Source organism: Sceloporus occidentalis, unplaced genomic scaffold (assembly GCF_023333645.1).
Source record: "Sceloporus occidentalis isolate IW3139 unplaced genomic scaffold, rSceOcc1.0.p SCAF_5, whole genome shotgun sequence".
In the NCBI taxonomy this organism is placed as follows: Eukaryota; Metazoa; Chordata; class Lepidosauria; order Squamata; family Phrynosomatidae; genus Sceloporus; species Sceloporus occidentalis.
In genome coordinates, this window is record NW_028316985.1 from 161,659,962 (window position 1) to 161,672,754 (window position 12,793).

General features: G+C 39.8%; 1 protein-coding gene across 1 annotated transcript; it reads left to right on the forward strand.

The window, feature by feature from the left end:
• Window positions 1-820: 820 nt before the first annotated feature.
• PLA2G12A (phospholipase A2 group XIIA) lies at window positions 821-11,280 on the forward strand. The gene is made up of 4 exons (XM_089525974.1): window positions 821-1,669; window positions 4,360-4,436; window positions 6,331-6,496; window positions 8,997-11,280. Exons 1-4 carry the CDS (start codon window positions 1,438-1,440, stop codon window positions 9,113-9,115), a joined length of 594 nt encoding a protein of 197 aa, XP_089382100.1. The 5' UTR covers window positions 821-1,437; the 3' UTR covers window positions 9,116-11,280.
• Window positions 11,281-12,793: the final 1,513 nt, after the last annotated feature.

Here is a 12,793-nt window from a genome sequence, read left to right on the forward strand (position 1 = left end):
AGGTCCTCCAGTGCAACTCTGCGGTCGATGCCCAACAGACACTGACCATAGAGTTGCTCTGGAGGAGCTAGAAGGGCCCAGTGGAGTGTTCTCGCTAGGAATCTCTAGGTCCTCCAGTGCAACTCTGTGGTCGATGCCCAACAGACACTCGCCATAGAGTTGCTCTGGAGGAGCTAGAAGGGCCCAGTGGAGTGTTCTCTCTAGGAATCTCTAGGTCCTCCAGTGCAACTCTGTGGTCGATGCCCAACAGACACTGGCCATAGAGTTGCTCTGGAGGAGCTAGAAGGGCCCAGTGGAGTGTTCTCTCTAGGAATCTCTAGGTCCTCCAGTGCAACTCTGTGGTCGATGCCCAACAGACACTGACCATAGAGTTGCTCTGGAGGAGCTAGAAGGGCCCAGTGGAGTGTTCTCTCTAGGAATCTCTAGGTCCTCCAGTGCAACTCTGTGGTCGATGCCCAACAGACACTCGCCATAGAGTTGCTCTGGAGGAGCTAGAAGGGCCCAGTGGAGTGTTCTCTCTAGGAATCTCTAGGTCCTCCAGTGCAACTCTGTGGTCGATGCCCAACAGACACTGGCCATAGAGTTGCTCTGGAGGAGCTAGAAAGGCCCAGTGGAGTGTTCTCTCTAGGAATCTCTAGGTCCTCCAGTGCAACTCTGTGGTCGATGTCTAACAGACACTGACCATAGAGTTGCTCTGGAGGAGCTAGAAAGGCCCAGTAGAGTGTTCTCTCTAGGAATCTCTAGGTCCTCCAGCGCAACTCTGTGGTCGATGTCCAACAGACACTGACCATAGAGTTGCTCTGGAGGAGCTAGAAGGGCCCAGTGGAGTGTTCTCTCTAGGAATCTCTAGGTCCATCAGCGCAACGTTTAGTTAAAGTTGACCATAGAGTTGCTCTGGAGGACCTGGATATTCCTAGAGAGGAGATATTAATCAAATCCGTGAATAATCAAAGCCGCAAATATGGAGGGATGAGTGTATAGCAAAGAACAAATACAACAATACACCTACGATAACCATCGCTGTGTGGTTCTTGTGGCGCCCCAGACCCAGGCCCCGTCCCCCGCCTCCTTCCTCTCGCAGAGAGGCCACTAAAGTACAATCCCGTGGCGCCGCCAAGAGGAGGGAGCCAGGCCTCTTGCAGCGCCTTTATAACCCGGAGTGTGTGTGAGAGGAACCTTATTGCCAAGCGTGCCTTCTTCCCTTCCCTCCCTTTTAAAACCGCCCTCGGCCTCCTAGGCTTGACCCCAGAGGCCTTCCCCTTTTGAGGCGCGGCGCGTAATGGCGGCCACTTGAGTGAGGAAGACTGGAGGCAGTTCTGCCTCTCTCCTTCCTGAGCAGCAGCAGCAGCAGCAGGGATGGCGCCGGTTCCCCGGTGAGCGAGCCAGCGAGCGAGCGAGTGAGCCAGGCAGGCAGGCAGGCAGGCGGGCCGGGGCCGGATGGCGGGGCCGGCGTCTGCCCTCCTTCGGGCCCTGCTCCTGGTCTTCCTCCTCCTGGCGTCCCGGGTCTCGCTCCCAGGCGCCCAGCCCCACCACGAGGCCCAGACCCCCGACTGGAGGATGACCCTGAAGACCATCCGCAACGGCGTCCACAAGATCGACACCTATCTCAACGCCGCCCTCGACCTCCTCGGAGGGGAGGACGGACTCTGCCGATACAAGTGCAGCGACGGTAAGAAAGAAAGAAGGCTGCGGAGGAGGAGGAGGAGGGGAAGCCGGGTGTCAGGAGGCCTTGTCTAGGGCAACCATGGGCTTTCCCAGGGAAGACTGCAGCTCCCATGGGCCCCAGCAGCCCAGCCTTGCCAATGGGGAGGGAGAATGGGAGTTGCAGCCCAGCAAAAGTGTTCCTCCTCTCCTCCTTCTTCTCCTTCTCTGTCCTTCTCTTTCTCTTTCTCCTCTTCTTCTTTCTTTATCCTTCTTCTTCTCCTCTTCCTCCTTCTCTCCTTTTGTTCCTCCTCCTTCTCGTCGTCCTCCTGTTCCTCTTTACCCTTCTTCTCTTCTTTCTATCCTTATTTTCCTTCTTCCTCTCCTCTTTCTCTATCTCCTGCTCCTCCTCCTCCTTCTACACTTTTCCCTTCTTTTTCTCTTCTTTATTCTTTTCTTTATCCTTATTCTCTTCCTCCTCTCTCCTTCTCTCCTTTTGACCCTCCTCCTCCTTGTTGTCCTCCTGCTCCTCTTTCTCTTTCTTCTTCTTTCCTTCTTCTCCTCTTTCACCTCCTCCTTCTCCTCCCCCTCTTTATCCTCTTACTCTTCCACCTCTTTTTCCTCCTCCTCCTCTCTCTCCTTCTTCTTCACGTCTTCCTCTTCCTTTTTCTCTTCTTCTTCTCTTTCTCCTTCTCCTCCTCCTCCTCTCTTTTTGCTCCTCTTCCTCCTTGTTGTCCTCCTTTTCCTCTTTCTCTTTCTCCCCCTCCAGTGTTGCCCATAGCTAGCATAGTAAAATGGTCTCCCTTTATATCAAATGGCAAAATCATGGTTTGTTTTTTGGAATATATATATATATATATATATTTTCAAGCTGTTGATACAGAATCTGTGGATACTGAAGTCTCAGTGTACAATCTACCCCCCAAAACAATGATACACAAAGTTATATTTCATATTCAACTGTACAACCATAATACATGACTTTAAGATATCATAAGTGTGAGCCAACCAGTGTGGCGTAGTGATTTGAGCACTGGACTTTGGAGACCAGGATTTCAACCCCTGCCCTGCCATGGAAATGCACTGTGTGAGCTTGGAAAAGTCACATTTTGTGCCTCAAGAGGAAGGTAATGGCAAATTCTGAACACATCTTGCCAGGTCACCATAAGGCTTTTCTTGCTAAATTTCTTCAGAGAGGTTTGCCATTGCCATCCTCTGAGGCTGAGAGAGTGCGACTTGGCCAAGGCCATCCAGTGAGTTTCCATGGCCAAGCCGGGATTCATACCCTGGTTTCCAGAGTTGCGATCTGTCACTCAAACCACCACACTGGCTTCTATACTGGAAGAGTTATAGATGTACCAAGTGCACATATTCAGATCCAAAAGTGCTTTGGAGGTCCTGTGATTCATTTCTGGATGTGCAGTTCAGTCCTATCTATGCTTGCACTAGAAGTAAGCCTTAGCAAGTTCAATGGTCCTTACGCCAGATAAGTATGTAAGGCATCCCTGTGGTAGCTAAGATTTAACTTATTTGAAAGTGTTTACAGCAATGCATTTGTGATGCCAGGAAATAATAGTAACTTTTTAAAAATACTGACAGTACAGGCATACCTCAGTTAACAAAGCCCCTGACAAAGAAGCTCCTTTTCACAAAGTTTTTAGTGTCCCATTAGCCCCCCTGTTTTGCTACTCATCTTTGCTAATCCAGGTATACTTGTGTTGTACTTTGTCATGACCTCTACCTTCACTTTGCTTGTCAACTATAGTATTACTATTACCTTGTAATAATGCCAACAATTGTGTTACAGAAGGACCAGGTACTTTATAAATGAGTTCTGTGTCTAGGGATCAGCTTTGTTAAGAAATGGATTAGAATGTTTGGAAGTGTATGTGAAAGATAATCCCTTCTTCCTGCATCAGGACCGAAAGGCTATGTTAACCCATTGGTACCTAGTTTTAAAACTTTGTCTACATTAGTTTTCTATACTTCGTGGAAGGTTATTCATTCACAAGTCATACTTGGCCAGGGAGCTGAAGAGATGACTGAATGGAGAGACATGCCAACACATACAGAGGGTGGGTTTTGCTTCATAATCGTAGTTGTATACATTTTTCCTTAGGTCCAAACATGATCACAGGGAGTTACTTTATTATTAATGCAACAACCCTATGCGGTAGTCCAGTATTGTCTCCTGCTTGGGAAGGTTGGCAGTCTGTTAATTCTATATACACACTGGGAAAAATCTCATTGAAAATGTGTATGACTTGGTTAGAGCGCTAAAATTAATGTGTAAAATATGTTTACTCTTCTAAAAAAATTAAAGCATGTTAACACCATTATTGGTACTGAGGATAGCACTTGAGAGATATTTAATGGAGAAGAATTCAGTGAGACTATTACATACTTTTGGGAAATGCGATTTTATACCCACTTAACCTTGGAGTGAATCCCACTGAACTCAGTGAGACTTCTGCAAAGGCAGAGTCATGCTGTTAGCGTAATATAATTGTAAGGGAATCATGTTAAGGTTAGTGAGACTAAGCTACACTCTGTAACCAGCAAAGTTAGATTTATATTTAAGTATACACTTATTTGTCCTATTGATTTTTGTTGACAAAATAAAGACAGTTAGTATATGTATACACTATTTATGGAGTCCTCTCTTGAGGCATCAGATCTCAAACTATTTTAAGAATTCAAACTCTTCATATTTTACAGGATATAAGCCTTTACCCCGTTATGGTTATAAACCTCAACCACCCAATGGATGTGGTTCTCCCCTCTTTGGAGTTCATGTAAGTAACTTCTTACTCAGTGATTTCTTCAACACTCTGACAATTTATATTTGAAAGGAAGGAAATCTATGATGATGGAAATGCATCTCGGTTAATTTTAACATTAGCGGTAGATTTATTGAAACATTTATATTCATATTTATATGAAGAAAGGTCACTTTTATTTGGAGAATAATCATGAGGACTAGGGTATTTTTTACTTGTAACTTCTGGGTAACATGCATGTGAAACAAAATCACTTATATGAGATTTAGGAAACTAATTTATAAAAAGGTACCTAATTCTGTGTCTGCAAAATCAATCAAACTTTGAGGTACATTAAAGGCTAACACATTTACTATAGCCTGAGATTTTTTGGACTAAAGCCCATTTCATCAGATGCAGGGTATGTTATCAAAAGATCAGGTGTATCTATGCAATACATGTGGTTGGGTGTGGAACTGAAATGAAGAAAGTATTAATACATAATAATCAGTATGGGCAAACCAATGATGCTAGGCTGTTAGTGGTGAATAGCTAACATTAATAATGTAATTGTCGTTTTTCTGTCCATCTGCTCTCACTACCACCCAGTCCATAACCATGTTACTCTATGTGTAGGGGAGTACAGAACTTAGAAAAAAGTGATTTCTTTCAACTGCAACTCCCAGAATCCTCTAGCTGGCATGAAAAAGATGGATTGGGAATTTTGGAAATTATAATCCAAGAACTTCACTTTCCAGGCTGTAAACCAGTGATGAAAGCTGGTTATTGCTGCATGAAAAAGGAGTCACAAAGCATCCTAGTGAACTATTGTCCATTGAAGCTTGTGCTATAATAAATTTGTTACTCTTCAGTGCTCTAGGGCTCTTTCTTGCTTTTGCTGCAACAGGCATGGCTACCCACTTGGAAATCAGTTTCCTAAATGTCACAAGTTAGTTTGCATCATATTCACAGCATCAAAAACATTCAGAAAATCCCAGATCATGGAAAGCTCTTAAGTGATTCTTTTTCATTTAGCATAAATCTCCCTCACCCCCATCCTTTCATAAGTATTAACAGCAGGCAAAATAACTTCTTTGGGTTACAATTTCAAGAATCCTCTGCCTAACATGTTCATGCTGGCTAATTTAAGTGAAATAGGAAGAGCCTGGAAGTGTTGGATTTAGAAAGAACCATTAAGAGGTTCAGTTTTGTCCTACTGATGGCATCACTTCTTAACTGCAAATAGGCAATTTACATGAAAATTTTTGGATGGCTGTCACAGGATGCATGGAAGGTCTGATAATAGTCTTAATTTGTATGGTTCATTTTCCCCTTATTCCCTAATAAGATGATTCGTTCATTTCTTACTATGCAAACTCTAATTTTCAAATCCTTATGATAATACTCTTATCGTTCTAAAACACCGAAGTGTATATTTAACTTCTCTTGTTAGTAAAAGAGAATCATTCCGTGGGTCTGTGAAGAAACAACTGAAAAGTCAGAAGATAATTTGCTTTGCCATATGGTACATTTGCCTATGTCTGTGAAAAGCTATGTTAATTTGTCCTTGAATTCTATAACAAAATAGTTTTTTTAAAAAAAGACTAAACTATCCTGTTTCTCCTCTCATGAGGGTTTGAAGGAGAATTTTCTACAGCTTAGAACTTCTGGCTGTTGAAAGCAGCCTGAGAAACATTTACCCTAACTAAATTTATATATTAAGTTTTGCACTCATCTTAATTTTTTTTATTAATTTATTAGTTTTTTGGTACATTTTGACAGTATAATCCCATTCCTTTCTAGTCCTTTACACATTTCTTTCAAGGGACATTATTTTCTCTCTTACGTGGTGGTACAAAATAATGTTTTGTATTGGTGTGTCTCACAAAATGTTCTTATAAAATGCCAATGCTATGAAATTGCTTCTCAGTTTGACATTGGCATTCCCTCCATGACAAAATGCTGCAATCAACATGACAGGTGCTATGATACCTGTGGCAACAAAAAACATGACTGTGATGAGGAATTTCAATACTGTCTTTCAAAGATCTGTAGAGATGTACAGAAGACATTAGGAATACCAGAGAGTGTACAAGGTAAGCTGGTCCAGATAATATACCTGTAACAGATACATACAGAGCTTTTATAATTGCACAATAACTTCCTAAAAACCTGGACCAGAAATTTGAACTTCTGTAATTTTTTTTAAATAGAACAAATACATTTCTCTGGTTCATTTTCAGGCAGGATTACGTGATTACTGTATCTCTGTCTTTTCTTCCAAAACTATTTATTTCCTCAAACTGTGGAATTATGATTTGAAGGCATGAATCTTCTGGGATTTAATATTGTATATTTGAAAGAGAAGAGAGAAACCAAAGTCCCCTCTCTCAAAACTATTTTGGCCTTTGCTGTTATTTTAAAAAATCACGGTGGAAGTCAATTATATACCTGCTCACACACACAAAATTATATTTATATTTCAGGAAAGATTTATATATATTAAAACTTGGAATATGAATGTCTGCATGAATAGTTTTATAGTTCCTAATACTGTTTACTTCCTACTTTATTTAAAATATTTAGACTGGAGAAAATACCTGTTTGCCTTTTGCAAAGAGGTATATAGCCAGACGTCTTACTTACTTACTTACTTACTTACTTACTTACTTATTTATTTATTTATTTAAACTATTTATAGCATGCCTTTCTGGATAAAATCTGCCCAAGGCATTGTACGTATAACACTATAAATATAAAAGTGCAGTGACAGGACATTTTAAAAACATGAAAATAAAAATAATATTATATAATCATAAAATATAATTCAATCACTACAGAATACACTCATGTATAGGTCTAGAACTTTTAGTCACAAAACTGCCCCCCCCCCCGCCAAAAAAACCTCCAAGGGTCATTGTAAGTACTGTACTTTAATTCTTATTTAAAGAGGAACTATCCCCTAGTGAAAGGCAAGAATATAATCTGTCCTGGAAACACTGAGCCCCTCTGCTCTTTCATCCATCCAGCCTTTATATTGAACACAAACAGTTATGCCTGCTGGGATTTTGTAAATACTTTGGCATTGTTTTCCGTTGTTTCATCATTTAGATCCTTTGTTATATGCCCCTAAGTGTTACCCTTGACTTATCCATGGGTCATATCAAAATCCATATTTTTGGCCCCAAAACCTACCCTTGATTTATACATGAAATCAACTTATACTTGAGTACATATGGTAATTTCAATATAGCAATATGACAGCTGACTGTCAAATCTTTTTAAAATCATTTTGGATCAAGTAGTTTTTAAAATCCTATTTAAACACAAAGACATAAATACCATAGATCAAATGCATATCTGTGAAACGGAGTTTCATACAGTAGGAGTCATAACTGAGTTTTTCTTGGGGGGAGACCTCCAGGTTACTGAGGGGTGAGGGTAGGAGGATGTCTACAGGATGCAAATAATGCAAAGGATTTTGACCTTAATTCTTGTGGGACAATGTAACACTGTTCATCTGGTCTCATAAGAAGGATAGCATAAATTAAAAATGCTAGGTGTTCTGCCTATATAGTGTTCTTTAATATGCCACTGAATTGCCATAACACTGTTGATACTGAAGATTAGGCTTGCTATATGATGTGTACTAAACAAGTTTCTTTTAAAAATTGATGTCCTGAATTTGTTCTCCAGCTTGGTGTCTTCTAAAAGTGATACATTACAAATCTGGAGGGCACTATGTTGCAGGAGGCTAGTCTAGAATCTGCCAGTTCTTTTATTTAATCCTTGGCCTAAATCCAGTTGTTAGCAGCATAGACTCATAGAGTTGAGGTGCACTTGCAAAATCAGCACATAAACAATCCCATTGCTAACAATTAGATTTTTTGCTCTTGATTGCAGCTTTTGATTCCTGTCAGTTCATTGCCAAGAAGATTCACAGTACAGATGATGGCTGAGGTTCTCCAGCAGCCACATAAGCATGATGTTGGAGCTATGCTCCTTCTCCTGATCTGACCCCCAAACTTAGCTTAAAATCCAACCAGCCACACCAAGATACAGAGCTCTGCAGCGCTGGCAGGTTGGGAGCTGAATGAAGGTTTTAGCCCCCTTTGGCCAGTGAGCAGTGGCACATTAACCTGAAGCAAGGTCCCTGCAGAGTCCTGCTAAAACTTGTTGGTGCACAGGCACATGCTGGCAGGAAGGAGATGGACATGTCATCCTTCATCACCCCACTCGCCAGCACTGCAGAACTCTGCCCTTTGATGCAAATGGCTGGATTTTAAGATAGATTTCAGGGGTACTTACTCTTGAGGCAATGGTACCATGATTGCAAATGTGAGTAGAAAACAATTATGATGTTGTAAGTTTAACTTACAACATTATAACAAGTTGCCAGCAGAGGTTGGTTAAAACAGTTGTGATGTTGGCTAAGGGATTCTAGAAGTCATACTCCAAAAGACCTAACTTTCCCAAGCTCTATGAAGGTTGTATTTTATTATATTTTTGAAAGATAAGTTGAATCTCTTCACTCTGCACCCTCCTTTACTGCTGAAATATAAATTGATTCTCTGTCCTCTGCACCTTCCTTTTCAGCTTGTGAATCAACAGTGCAACTTGTGTTTGATGCTGTCATACACTTAGGATGCAAACCCTACTTGGACAGTCAGAGAGCTGCATGCATGTGTCGATATGAAGACAAGAGAGATCTTTAAAGATAATAATGACTTTCTGGAACTTATACAGATGTGTTCGCATTATGAGAACTCTTTTTGTTGTTACAAAGCTGTTCAAAATACTATGGATGTGAAGATGGTCTACGCTATTGCAGAAGACACTTTTTAAAAGAAATTTTATATAGCACTTCCTTCATCAACTTTGTATACACCTTTAATCTTTTAAAGATACATTGCAAACATCTTTGAAAGAGTGATATTTTGATAACTAGTGGTATGATAACAGATAAGTGCTGCATTAAACCAAAAGAGATGAATATCCATGTATATTTCATGGAATTAAAAGTAGGTCAAACTTTGCTCTTACCAGCAATTGACATCTCTTTTGTTGTATGGACAAGAAGGAAAATGTTTCATATGTGTATGAATACTGTTTCTGTTCTTCCATTATGGTAGACATTTTTTTGAACAGATTCTCTTTGTTATATTCTGTGATAATTAGACCTAAATCCGAATGTTTTCAGTGGGACAATTGCCTTTGTGCATTTGTATGGGGCTGCCCTGGGAATAGACCCCATTAACAGAATGGAGTTTATTATGAATGTGCTGAAATCTACCCTACTTGTTTCACAACAGTCTTATGTCAGAGTATGTTGACTTGATACATAGCCCTAAGGCTTTTATCCTAATTGGAGTAAGCCCATTGAATCAATGGAACTTGCATAAATGTTTACTTGCCAAGTCCCCATTGATTAAATAGGCTACTCTGGTCAGAACGAGCGGTTTGATTTTAGGACTCAGGAATTGCCTAATTCACTTTTCTATCCATTTTTCTGAAGTACCTATGAAATTTAAAACATAAATTTGAAATGTGTTTTAAAAACGTTTGAGTGGTAGAGTTCATGGGTTAAATCCAACACCACACTAGAGGAATGAGCATTTCCATAAGCATGGTTGCACTGGTTTATACTGTTATTAAAATGGTAGTGCTGGTGGTACAATAAACATGTAGTTAAATTGTGCAATGGAAACTGCATTAAATACCATGCTTGTGCAAACTGTAAACATGTATTGATTAGCACCACTGACCTTACACTAGTGCAATAATATTTTGGCATATATTTTTGCCTATTTTTATTTTTATATGTTTTCATTCTAGGATGAATTAGGTCCTGTAAGATTTGCTCATTAAAATACAATTGTTCTATTTACTCTGAAATGGACAAAAACAATTCAGTCATTAAATAAATTAAATAGTACTTCAGTCATGTTTGACACACAACAATATTCTATGAAACAGAGGTACCTTAATGTATTACACACTTAGAATCTAATTGGCCTGACCAAAGGAAATGCTTTCATTTGCTTAGTGTAAAAACACTTGACTTACATTTTGTGTATTTCACAATTAAGTTATCAGAATAATTAAGACTTTAATTGTTACATTTCTTAGGATTATTAAATCTAATGGATATTTTCCCTTTTCATGTATAATAATAATAATAATAATAATAATAATAATAATAATAATAATTTTATTTGTATTTTCCCGCCTCTCCCAGGTGGATCAAGGTGGGATTACAACCCTATACAATATACAAATACACATCACAACAATAAAAATAGCAATAGAATACAATAGAATATAAAAATAGATAACGATTAAAAACGATATTATCAAAGCAAAAGAGGAGAGAGATGTTTCAATCTAGGTCAGAGACATAAAATAATTTATGTTCCTGCATTTTCCATTTTGAACAGAAAAATCCCTTCACATACTTATTTTTCTGATGTTTTTCAGTGAAGTAATTTCTAAGAATTTATGTCCCTAATTAATTATGGCTGCTCTAATGAAAGCAGTCCTGTGTTAACAGAGATACAAGTCACAACTAGCTTAAGCTATTTTAAGACTTACTTGTTTTTCATTTATTCTCTTTGGTACCAGGTTTTACTGAACTTTCTTTTCCCAAAGACATTCAAAACTGAATTTTTAATACTGAGCTCAGCCCATCTGAACTCTTAGGCATCTGAACATGCCACTAGAAGCTGTTGAATGACATTACTTGAAGAATGGTCTATAATATATTTTCTTTTGGGGCCTTTACTAGTGAAATGTAAGGAAATTTTTAAAAGTCTATATGGGAAATGTGTAAAAAAAAACCTATCTGTTTGAGGGGAGGGGAGAATTAAAGAGCCAAATCTGAGTGGGTGTCATTTTCCCTATTGTTAAATCGCTCAATTGATAAGCATTCTGTTGTAAAGAAAATTTGAATGATTTATTCTGCAAGCTTTGTTTCAGTTGCACTTTGACATCACATGTTAGGTGAGTCTTCTACGCTCCCAGTATGTTTCAGTTTTGACTACCTAAAGTTTAACCATGGTTTTCTGCAACCTGGGCAGTGGGTTGAATGCTCTTTACCACTTCAAATCTTTTGGACTTCAGGTCTCAGAAGCCCTACTGAGCATTGCCAGTGGTAATGGGTTCTGAGGAGCAATAATCCATATTTCCTGGAAGTCCAAATATTTCCCAGTTGTGGCCTACTAAAATGAGCCAATTTCAGTCCATTGTGTAGCCAAAAACTCTAATTGGGGTATTTTTTAGCTCAAAATTGAGAGGAGACTGGCTACAAGGGCCCAGCAAAATCGCTTTCCATTTGTATACCAACAGACTGGGTAATTCTAAGAAATGAAGCAGAGACAGGCTTCTCCAATTAAAGTCTTATTTTTATTAAAAGTGGGGAAAGCTACACAGCAATACAGACACACACACACACACACACATTTTTATTCAAGGCTCGAGAAATCAGTGATTAGCTTTGGGATAGATTCGAGGCATCACTAATGGAGATATTTACAATAGGGATCCAATTCGTTGTGGTGGGAATGGGACACAGCTGTTTGGAACGCATGAGATGAACGGAAGTGATATGGAATCCTCCTTGCAATCCAAAGTAGCATGATGAGGGGAGATTTCTGAGGGCTTTTAAGGGTGAAAACTAGCCGCTGGCAAGGTGTTTAATTGCTTTAACAAAGGTGTCTGATTGTTTGCATGAGACAATGCAGTTTGTCAATAGTCAAGGGAAATGGGAAGGAGTTAAGCTGATAGCTGACTTGTCAAGTGAGAAATCTCAAGACAATCATTGCACCTTCCTCTGATTATGAGGATGATGGTGGTTTCATTAGCAACTCCCAAACTACGTGTTCAGCATGTCCAGAGGGTATTGTTCAAAGGGTCTTATGAGGCTGACCTCATCTGACTATGTGACCTGTAGCCTTGGAGATTATGGCTACCAGTCTAGCAGGATCCATTTGAGGTCATAGGGAAGACTACACACACCAAACTGTTAGAAAAATGCACTATGGCTAACAGCTGGAAGCTGGGTTTGGCACCTTTTTGTTGCAACAGAATGTGATGACCTTTGCATGCCAGTGCTATACTTTGTGGAAGCTGACAGTTGTAATGGGGATAGCAATAGCACTTACATTTCTATACCACTTTATATACTAAAGTCTCTTTAAGTGGTTTATAATCTGTAAGCTAATTGCTCCCAACAAACTGGGCACTCATCTTACTGACCTATGAAAGGATGGAAGGCTGAGTCAACCTGGAGCCCTGCAGGATTGAACTCACACGGTTGTGGCTGCAGTAGGGAATAGGGATGGAGAGTGAGACTGATCGAGAGAGTGAATTTTAGGGTGACACTGAAAATTTCATAA

What these genes read in the sequence shown, in the direction of transcription:
- PLA2G12A (XM_089525974.1), top strand. Translation starts at nt 1,438, where the DNA reads ATGGCGGGGCCGGCGTCTGCCCTCCTTCGGGCCCTGCTCCTGGTCTTC. An exon ending in CCGATACAAGTGCAGCGACG is followed by an intron (nt 1,670 to 4,359) that starts GTAAGAAAGAAA and finishes CATATTTTACAG; the next exon opens with GATATAAGCCTTTACCCCGT. An exon ending in CTCCCCTCTTTGGAGTTCAT is followed by an intron (nt 4,437 to 6,330) that starts GTAAGTAACTTC and finishes ATTGCTTCTCAG; the next exon opens with TTTGACATTGGCATTCCCTC.